The sequence below is a fragment of the Haliaeetus albicilla genome, chromosome 13 (genome assembly GCF_947461875.1).
Source record: "Haliaeetus albicilla chromosome 13, bHalAlb1.1, whole genome shotgun sequence".
Classification (NCBI taxonomy): domain Eukaryota; kingdom Metazoa; phylum Chordata; class Aves; order Accipitriformes; family Accipitridae; genus Haliaeetus; species Haliaeetus albicilla.
Genome location: NC_091495.1, coordinates 535,186 through 545,246, shown reverse-complemented (window position 1 = coordinate 545,246; position 10,061 = coordinate 535,186). Strand labels below are relative to the sequence as shown.

The 10,061-nt window shown below is 63.5% G+C and overlaps 1 protein-coding gene across 1 annotated transcript; it reads right to left on the bottom strand.

The window, feature by feature from the left end:
• Positions 1–1,394: 1,394 nt before the first annotated feature.
• Positions 1,395–9,140, bottom strand: GRK1 (G protein-coupled receptor kinase 1). Its single transcript, XM_069799760.1, has 9 exons — positions 9,000–9,140; positions 7,395–7,910; positions 5,670–5,956; positions 4,850–4,977; positions 4,404–4,561; positions 3,953–4,036; positions 3,499–3,623; positions 2,634–2,835; positions 1,395–1,729 (listed from the first exon to the last, which is right to left on the bottom strand). Exons 2-9 carry the CDS (start codon positions 7,906–7,908, stop codon positions 1,437–1,439), a joined length of 1,791 nt encoding a protein of 596 aa, XP_069655861.1. The 5' UTR covers positions 7,909–7,910; positions 9,000–9,140; the 3' UTR covers positions 1,395–1,436.
• Positions 9,141–10,061: the final 921 nt, after the last annotated feature.

The window sequence follows — 10,061 nt, the reverse complement described above, 5'->3', positions numbered from 1 at the left end:
GGATGTGGGTGACATGGGGGACACTGGGGACAAGGGGATGAGACATGGGGGGGACACTGGGGACATGTGGGGTGACATGGGGGAACGTGGGTGGGCACATGGGGGACACAGGGCGGTGTTGGGGACATTGGGGGGGACATGGGGGGGTGCGGGGTCACGGGGGACATGGAGGGGGGCACAGGGTGGCCTTGGGGACACTGGGGGATGGCGGCACCATGGAGATGGGGGGGACAACACACTGGGGGTGACACGGGGGGGTGTCCCCAAAACCAAACCGCCCACACGGAGCAGCAACAACCACAGTTTATTGTACACCGGGGAGGGGGGGGTGGGGACACCTGGGTCCCCACAGAATGGAGGGGGGGGCCCCCTTTTTTGGGGGGGGGCAAAGGGTCTCCCTGAGTCATGGGGGGAGGGGGCATGAGGTGAGTTTTGGGGGACCCCCACCCCAGGGAAGGGTCATTTGGGGGGCGGACTGGGGTGTCCCCCTCCCCAGGGTGGCACCGAGCTGAGGGGGGGGCCCTGAGGTCTGAGGTGGGGGGAGTCCTTCAACTGGGGGGGGAGAGCTCGTGTTTTGGGGTGTCCCCAGGGCCCCCCCCAACTTTTGGGCTGTCTCCCCTTCCCAGGGGGAGGGGGATTTGGGGGGAGGTCATAGGGTTTTGGGGTGTTCCTGAGGGGTGGCCTCAATTTTGGGGGGTTCAGTACAGGGCTACCCCCGGGGGGGGCAGTTTGGGGGTCCCCTATTTGGGGGTGCAGCCTAGGGATTCCCCAGGGGGTACTCCACTTTTGCCCCCCCAGTCCAGGTACCCAGGGGGGACACCCCCACTTTTGGGCCCCCTCTATACCCCATGGGGGACACGACCCCCATACCTAATGCCCCAGAGGGGACCCCCATTTTGGACTGCCTCATTTTGGGGGTCCCCTCCTTCCAGATACCCCACAGGGCCCCCCCATTCCATATACCCTGGGGGGGGGACACCCCCAATTCTAGAGTCCCCCATACCTCATGGGAGGGACCCCTCCCCAACATTTGAACCCCTCTTCTGGATACCCCAAGGTGGGGGGGAACCCCACTTTTGGGCTGCCCCATTTGGGGGGCCAACACAGGGGTCCCCCCCAGTCCAGATACCCCAGAGAGGGGACCCCCAATTTTAGCCCCCCATACCCCAAAGTGGGGGACTCCCACTTTTGGGGTCCCCCATTCCAGATAACCCAAGGGAGGGAACCCCCACTTTTGAGCCCCCTCCTGTACCCTAAGGTGGGGAACCCCCACTTTTGATCCCCCCCCATTCCATATACTCTACGGGGGTCTCCACTTTTGAGCCCGCCCCATACCCCAGGGGGAGGACCCCACAACGTTTGAGCCCCCCCCATACCCCAAGGTAGTGTACCCCCACTTTTATCCCCCCCCAAATTTGGGGTGCCCCTCCACCCCATCACAGCAAACAGCAAGTACCGGACCGTACCCCCCCCCCAGGCGCACTAGCCGGATCCAAATCGGGGGGTAAGGTCCCAGGGGGTCCCCAAATATTCAATTCCTCGAAGACCCCCGTCTCGATCAGCTCCTCCTGCCAGGGGATGGGGACGGTCCCCGAGGCGAAGGTGTCAAACAACGCCGCGTCCCCCTCGTCCAACTCCACCCCCCGCACCGAGGAGAAGGCCCCCACGTCCCCCAGATCCTTGGCGTACACCCGACGGGGGTCCGGGACGAAAGGGGGGGGCACCAGACCTGGGAGGGAGGGGGTGTGCAATGAAGTGGGAGAAGCCCCCTCCCCAGTATCACTTGATGGCTATCCCATAATTCCTGGTACCCACCCCAGTAATTCCTGGTACCCCCCCAATAATTCTTGGTACCCCCCCGGTTCCCCCCAGTAGCCCCCCCATCACCTCAGGTTCCCCCCATAATCCCAGGGACCCATTTCTGGAGCACCCAAAGGTCATCGCAGACCCTGTTGTCGGACACCCAACACCCATTGGGACCCAATTCCATGAGCACCCAACGCCCGTTGGAGATGCCATCGTTGGACACCCAGCATCCACTGGGCACCCCGATTCTGGGGCACCCAACGCTCAACGGAGACCCATTTCCATGAGCACCCAACACCCCTTGGGACCTAATTCTTGGGCACCCAATGCCCATTGGAGACCCATTGCTGGGACATCCAGTGCCCATTGTATTCCCCATTTCTTGAGCACCCAACACCAGTTGGGAGCCAGTTCTGGGAGACCCCACAGTCATTGAAGACCCCATTGCTGGAGCACCCAACATCCATTGGGACCCACTTCCATGAGCACCTGATGTCCACTGGAGACCTATTTTTGAAGCACCCAACACCCATTGTAGACCCCATTTCTAGACACCAAATGACCATTGGGACCCATTTCTAGGACTCCCAACACCCATCGTAGACCCCATTGCTGGAGCACCCAACACCCATTGGGACCCTCTTCCATGAACACCCAACGCCCATTGAAGACTCATTTTTGAAGCACCCAACGCCCATTGTAGGTCCCACTTCTAGACACCCAACGACCATTGGGACTCATTTCTTGACCACCCAATGCCCACCAGCACCCCATTCCCACACCCCCCCCCACCCACTGACCCCCTGTTTTGTCCCCGTGGGGGTTACCTGCCTCGAGGCGCCCCCAGTTGATGGCGGCGAAGAGGGGGTGCGCCTTGAGTTGGGAGCAGTCGTTGTCCCGGAAGCCGAGGCGGGCGCTGGAGTCCTTGGCCAGCAGACCCTCACAGGCGGCCCGTGCCGCCGCGCTGAACCGGTCTGAGTAGCTGACGGGGTCGTGTAGGATGCGCCGTGTCACCTCCTTGTTCTCCACCTGTGGGGATGGGGGGGGTCCTGGGTGGTTCTAGGTGGTCCTGGGGGTTCTTGAGGGTTCCTGGTAGCCCTGGGATGTTACTTGGGGAGTTTCTGGAGGTTCCTGGCGTTCCTTGAGGGGTTCCGAGGGCTACTGGAAGCCCTGGGATGTTACTTGGGGAGTTTTAGGGAGTTCCTGGTGGTTTCTAGGAGGTTCCTGGGGGGGTCCTGGAGGTTCCTGGAAGCTCTGGGATGTTACCTGGGGAGTTTCTGATGGTCCTTGAGGGGTTCTGGTGGTCCTTGAGAGGTTTGGGGGGCTACTGGTAGCCCTGGGATGTTACTTAGGGAGTTTCTGGTGGGTCCTGGGGGTCCTGGGGGGTTCTGGGTGTTCCTGGAAGCCCTGGGATGTTACTTGTGGGGTTCCTGGTGGTCTTTGAGGATTTCTGGTGGTTCCTGAGGGGTTCTGAGGGCTACTGGTAGCCCTGGGATGTTACTTAGGAAGTTTCTGGTGGGTCCTGGGGGGTTCCTGGGGGTCCTGGGGGTTCCTGAAAGCTCTGGGATGTTACCTGGGGAATTCTGGAGGGTTCTGGTGGTTCCTGAGGGGTTCTGGGAGTTACTGGAAGCACTGGGGTGTTACATGGGGAGTTCCTGGGGATTCCTGGGATTATTGGGAATTACTGGGCACCTTCTCCCCCCGCCTGCGGAAGGGTCCCTTGGCCTCCAGCATCTCGTAGAGGGTCACCCCCAGCGTGAAGTAGTCGACGGCCCAGTCGTACTCCTCGTCCCGCAGCACCTCCGGTGCCATGAACCCTGCGGGACCCAGGCGTCCAGGGGACCCAGGTGTCCGGGGGGGGGGTCCCAGAGGACCAGGGGGGACCCAGGCGACCAGGGGGGACCCAGGCATCCAGGAGAGGAGCAGGGATGAGGGACCCACACCCTCCTGCCACCCAATGTCCCCCTCCCTCCCCATGTGTCCCACCCCCCCCCCCCCCATACGTGGGGTCCCCATGTCCCCCCATGTCTCTGTGCCACCTCCTGTGTCCCTCCTGGTCTCCAAGGTCCATGTCCCCCCCATACCCAGGGTCCCCCCCCATGTCCCCATGTCTCTTGACTCTCCCATGTCCCCCCGTGTCCCCTACCTGGGGTCCCAGCGTATCCGCGGGTTTTGTTCTGTCCCTCCTTGAGCTCCACGGCCAAACCCATGTCGGACAGACGAACATGGCCTGCCCACAGCAGTAACCACCAGTAACCACCAGTAACACCTCCCCAGGAACCCATGCCAGTCCCCCTGCCTGCACCAGTATCACCAGTAACACCCCCAGGAACCCTCCCAGTCCCCTGCCTGCACCACATCCCCCAATGTCCCCATGTCCACCAACATCCCCAATGTCCCCCATGTTCCCCCAATGTCCCCACATCCCCTAATGTCCCTGATGTCCCCTCAACCCCAATGTCCCTGAAGTCCCTGATGTCCCCCACCTCCCCATGCCCCCCATCCCCTAATGTCCCCATATCCCCCAATGTCCCCGATGTCCCCACATGCCCCAATATCCCCAGCGTCCCATCCCCCCCACCCCGTCTCAACGTCACCGGCATCATCGAGGAGGACGTTCTCGGGCTTGAGGTCACGGTAGACGATGCGGTGCTGGTGCAGGTGCTCCAGCCCCAGCAGGATCTGGGCGGTGTAAAACACAGCCCGTGGCTCGGGGAACCCGGGGTTGTCCTCGTCCACGTTGTACACGTGGTACCTGACATGCCAAGAACACGGTAAGCACACGTCAAGCACACGCCAGCACTTGGGGACATGCTGGGGACACGGCTTGGGGAACTAGGGTTGATCTCATCCACATTACATGTGTGGTACCTCCACATGCTAAGGACATACTAAGGACACACCAGCACCGGGGGACATGGTATGGAGAACCCAGGGTTGCCCTTGTCCTCATTGCATGCATATGGCACATGCTAAGGACATGCCAGACATGGTAGGCGTCTCTAGCAGCAACATGCGTGGCACATGCCAAGCACACGCTTACCGCAGGTCGCCGCCGTTCATGATTGTCATGACGAGGCAGAGGTCGGTCTTGGTCTGGAAGGCGCAGGCCAGCGAGACGATGAAGCGACTGTGCACCCGCGCCAGGATCCGCTTTTCCACCAGTGCCGCCTACACATGCCAAGCACACGCCAAGGGCACGCAGCTTGCGACGGTCCAGCCCACGGCCAAAGACACACCAAGGACATGCAGGTGGCACACACCAAGGGAAACACGGGTGGCACATGCCAAGGACATGCAGGTGGCACTTGCCAAGGATATGTGGGTGGTGCACACCAAGCACATGCCAAGGAGACGTGCCACATGCCAAACACATATGGGTGGCACACGCCAAGCACACCCAGACTGTGCACTCCATGCTACGCACACACATGTCCCTCTTGGCTGCGGGAGCCCGCCTGAAACGGGGTGGCCTAAAGCATGTTGTTCACCTGCACATGCCAAGCGCATGCCAAGCACACATGAAGGTACACGCCAAGCACAAGCCAAGCACACGTGTGTCCCCATGGGCTGTGGATCTCTTAGCATCCTTGGATGGTCTAAAGCACCTTCCCCACCTGCGTGCCCCATGCACACATCAAGCACATGCCAAAATACGGACAGGCAGAGATAATCAGGAAGATGCCAAAGGAGGCAGGAAGGAACATAGAGGCCAAAAAGGGGGGAAAAAAAGAAGGAAAAGAGGGATGAGGGGAGGTGGAGGGGACAGAGGGGTAGACAGAGGAACAGGTGAGGGGACAGAGGGATGGCTGAGGGGACAGACGGCCATCACCCCCCACTCTATGTCCCACGGGGCTCCCCACCTCGTAGCCCTGGCGCTTCTTGAGACGCTTCTTGTTGAGGCGCTTGTTGGCGTACATCTTGCCGGTGGTGCGGCGCTGGCAGGCGCAGACCTCACCGAAGCCCCCCTTACCCAGCACCCTGAAGTCGACAAAGGCTTCGGCGCTCACCGCCTGCCCCTCCAGCCACTTGAACTGCACGAAGCGCCCAAACTCCGGTGACGCTCGGTACGGGGTCCAGGCCACCGCCTCCAGGTGGGCCAGCAACTCCCGTCGCGCTTGCCCAAAGTCCTCAGCGGAGGTGGTGGTGCCTGTAGGGGGAGAAGGTGGCATGGCCGCTCCTGGGGGGATGTTGTAGCACCCATCAGGAGGCAGTATGGTTGCTCTCGGGGGTGTCATGGCCGCCAACACTATAATGGACACCATTGGGAGTGTCACGGCCACGAACAGGGGCATCATGGCTGCTAAGAGTGGTGTTGAGACCACCATTGGGGGTATCATGGCCAACTTTGGGGGTGTCATGGCCGCCAATGGAGGTGTCATGGTGGTCATCACTGTCATGGCCACCAACAGGGGCATCATGGCCACTATTTGGGGTGTCATGGCCACCGATAGGGGTGTCAAGACAGCTGTTGGGGTATCACGGGCAGCTTTTGGGGTGTCATGGCTGCCAATGGAGGTGTCATGGTGGTCATCACTGTCATGGCTACCAACAGGGGCATCATGGCTACCAACAGGGGTGTTAAGACCACCATTGGGGATATCATGAACTTCGTTGGCAGTATCATGGCCTCCACTGGGGTATCATGACCTCTGTTGGAAGTGTCATGGCCACTATTGGAAGTATCATGGCCACCACTGGGGCTGCCGTGGCCACCCTCACTATCTTGGCCAGCATTGGAGGTATCATGGCCTCCACTGGAGGTATCATGGCTTCCATTGTCAGTATCATGGCCTCCAGTGGAGGTATCATGGCTGCCGTCACTACCATGGCCACCGCTAGAGGTGTCATGGCTTCCATTAGAGGTGTCATGGCCTCCATTAGAGGTGTCATGGCCACTGTTGGAGGTATCATGGCTGCCATCACTATCATGGCCACTGCTGGAGATGTCATGGCTGCCATTAGAGGTGTCATGGCTGTTTTTGGAGGTGTCATGGCTGCCATCATTATCATGGCCTCCACTGGAGGTCTCATGGCCACCATTGGAGGTCTCATTGCCACCATCACTATCATGGCCACCACTGGCGGCCTCATGGCCACTGTCACTATCATGGGCACCACCAGAGGTCTCATGGCCTCCACTGGAGGTATCATGGCCACCGCTGGAGGTCTCATGGCCACAGTCAGTATCATGGCCTCCACTGGAGGTCTCATGGCCACCACTGGGGGGGGTCTCACAGCCGCCATCACTATCATGGCCTCCACCGGAGGTGTCATGGCCACCGCTGAAGGTCTCATGGCCACCATTGGTGGTGTCATGGTTGGCATCACTATTACGGCCTCCACCATCACTATCATGGCCTCCACTGGAGGTGTCATGGCCACCATTGGAAGTCTCACAGCCACTGCTGGAGGTTTCATGGCTGCCATCGCTATTACGGCCTCCACCATCACTATCATGGCCTCCGCTGGAGGTGTCATGGCCTCCACCGGAGGTGTCATGGCCACTGCTGAAGGTCTCATGGCCACCATTGGTGGTGTCATGGCCGCCATCACTGTCATGGCCGCCGCTGTGGGCGGAGCCTCACCTGTGGGCGTGGCGGTGGCGGCGGCGCTGAGGAAGCTGCAGTGCTGGGCCCCGCCCGGGGTGAAGAAGCGCTTCCTCAGGGCGGCGGCCGCCCCGCTTCGCTCCGCCTCCTCGCACCGCTCGTAGGCCTCCAGCTCCGCCCACAGCGCCCCCGCCGCGGCCAATCCCGGCGCCCCTTCCAGGAACCGCTGGAACAGCAACTTCCCGATTGGCTGCTCCACGCACTGCCACCGGAAGGAAGTGTCCTCCCCGGCACCGCCGCCCCCGGCCGCGACGCCATTTTGTGCCCCTCCGCCGCCATTTTGCGCTCCGCCGCCGCCGCCACCTTGAGCCCCGTGGGTGCCGCCGGGCGGGTGCCCCCCGCCCAAGCGGGCGCGCAGGGCCTCGCACTGGGTGATGTGGGGCAGGCGGAGGCGGGCGCGTTGCCGGCGGTCCCGTCCCGACGCTCCCGGACCGCCGCGGGCCGACACGTAGGCCGAATTGGCCACCACCGTCTCCAGGCCGCCGATGTCCATGGCTGTGGGGAGCGGGGGGGGGTGAGCCCTCGTGCGACGCACGGGGGGGGTTGAGGGGGAAGGGGGGTGGGGGGAGTCCTCGTGCGACACACACGGGGGGGGGTCTGTGGGGTGGGAGCGAGCCCTCGTGTGACGCACGGGAGACTGGGGAGGTTGAGAGCTGAGCCCTCGTGCGAAGCACGAGGATGGGGATCTGCCCCCCCCCCGGGGATTAACCCCGCCCCGGGCAAGGTCACAGCTCTTAAAGGGCCGGCGCGCTATAATTAGCGGGTAAGCAGCTCAGCGGTGCTCGTGCCTAAGCCGCTTTCACGGCCCCTCGCACAAGAGCCCCCCCCCATATCCCACAATGCACTGGGCCCATAGGGCATGATGGGAAGGGTGGTCCATCTCCCCCAGGCTGAGGACCGTGCTGCTGCAAAGGATTCTGGGAGACACCCCCCCCCCCAATGTGGCGGCTCCCACTGTACTTTGCAGCAAAGGATGCTGGGAAGGAGGGGGTGGGAGGGGGAGGAGCATGGGAGGAGAGGGACCCAGGCACCCAGGAGACCCCCCCCAGGGGACCCAGGTGTCGGGACCCCCCCCCACAAGGGGACCCAGGTGTCGGGATCCCCCCCCACAAGGGGACCCAGGTGTCAGGACCCCCCCCAGGGGACCCAGGCATCGAGGACCCCCCCCCCCAAGGGGACCCAGGCATCAGGGACCCCCCACCCCCAGGGGATCCAGGCATCAGGAACCCCCCACCCCAGGGGACCCAGGCATCAGGGGACCCCCACCCCCAGGAGACTCAGGTGTCAGGGACCCCCCACCGAGGGGACCCAGGTGTCAGGACCCCCCACCGACTCCCAGGGCACCCAGATGTCCAGGAGACCCCTCACCCCTTGACCCCCCCCGAGGACCCAGGCATCGGGACCCCCCACCCCCAGGGCCCCCAGGCCCCAGTACCCCCCTCACCCCTGGGACCCCCCCCCTCGGGACCCCCCCCCCCCCAGTACCCTCCCACCCCTGGGACCCCCCACCTCGGGACCCCCCCCCCAGTACCCTCCCACCCCTGGGACCCCCCAGCCCGGGACCCCCCCACCGTCCAGCCTCACCTGCGCAGCTCCCCTTTGCCCGCAGCGGTTCCCGGTGGCCCCGGGGTGGGATTAGCCCCGCCCGGGGATTAACCAAATCCCCCGGGGGCGGTCGGGACCGGAGGGGGGGGACGGGGGACACGACCCCCCCCCTCACCCCAACCCCCCCACCATTGACCCCAAGGGACCCAGGCAGCCGGGAGTCCCCCCCCTCCTCCCCAATTTACCATGGGGGGGACGACACCCCCCACCACGGACTCCAAGGGACCCGGGAGTCCCCCCCCTCCCCAATTTCCCGGGGGGGACGGCATCCGGCCCCCCCTCTGTCCCCGGGGGGGCCGGGGGGGTGTTGGCTGCCGCTGCCCGGCGGGGACGAGCCGTTACCGGGGAGCTGGGAGCGCTCGGCCGGGCACGCCGGGGCCCTGTGTCCCCCCCGGACGCCTGGGTGCCCCCCCCTCCCTTGGGGGGGGGGGTGTCTCAGGAGGGACCCGGGCAGCCGGTTATCGTCCCCCCCCCCCTCAACTCCTGGGTGGGGGCTGGCAGTGATATTTCCCAGTCTGGCTGGACCAGTCTGACCAGCCTGGGACTGGGGGAACTGGGAGCGGGGCAGGGGCGGCTGCATTCCTCGGGGGGGGGGCCATAGCGCTCGGACGCCCGGGGAGGGGGGGCCTTCTCCCCACATCCTTGACCCCGGGTGACCTTCCCTTCTAGGCCACGCCCCCTCTTTGGCCACGCCCCTTCATTAATAATCAGGCGAGGAGAGAGAAACCCGGGTGGTCGGAGAGCACCCAGTTCCCATCCCCAGTGCTCCCAGTAACCGCCCCCCAGTGCTTCCCAGTAACCTCCCAGCGCTTCCCAGTAACCCCCTCCGTGCTGCCAGTTACCCTTCAGGGCTCCCACTTATACCCCAGGAACCCCCTAGTGCTCCCAGTAAAGCTCCCCAGTGCCCCCAGTAACACGCCCCCCAAAACTCCCAGTAACCCCCCCGCCCCCAGCAATATCCCAGCACTCCTAGTTACCCCCCCCCCGAGTTCCCAGTTATCCCCAAGGCTCCCAGTAACCCCCCTCGAGGGCTCCCAGTTA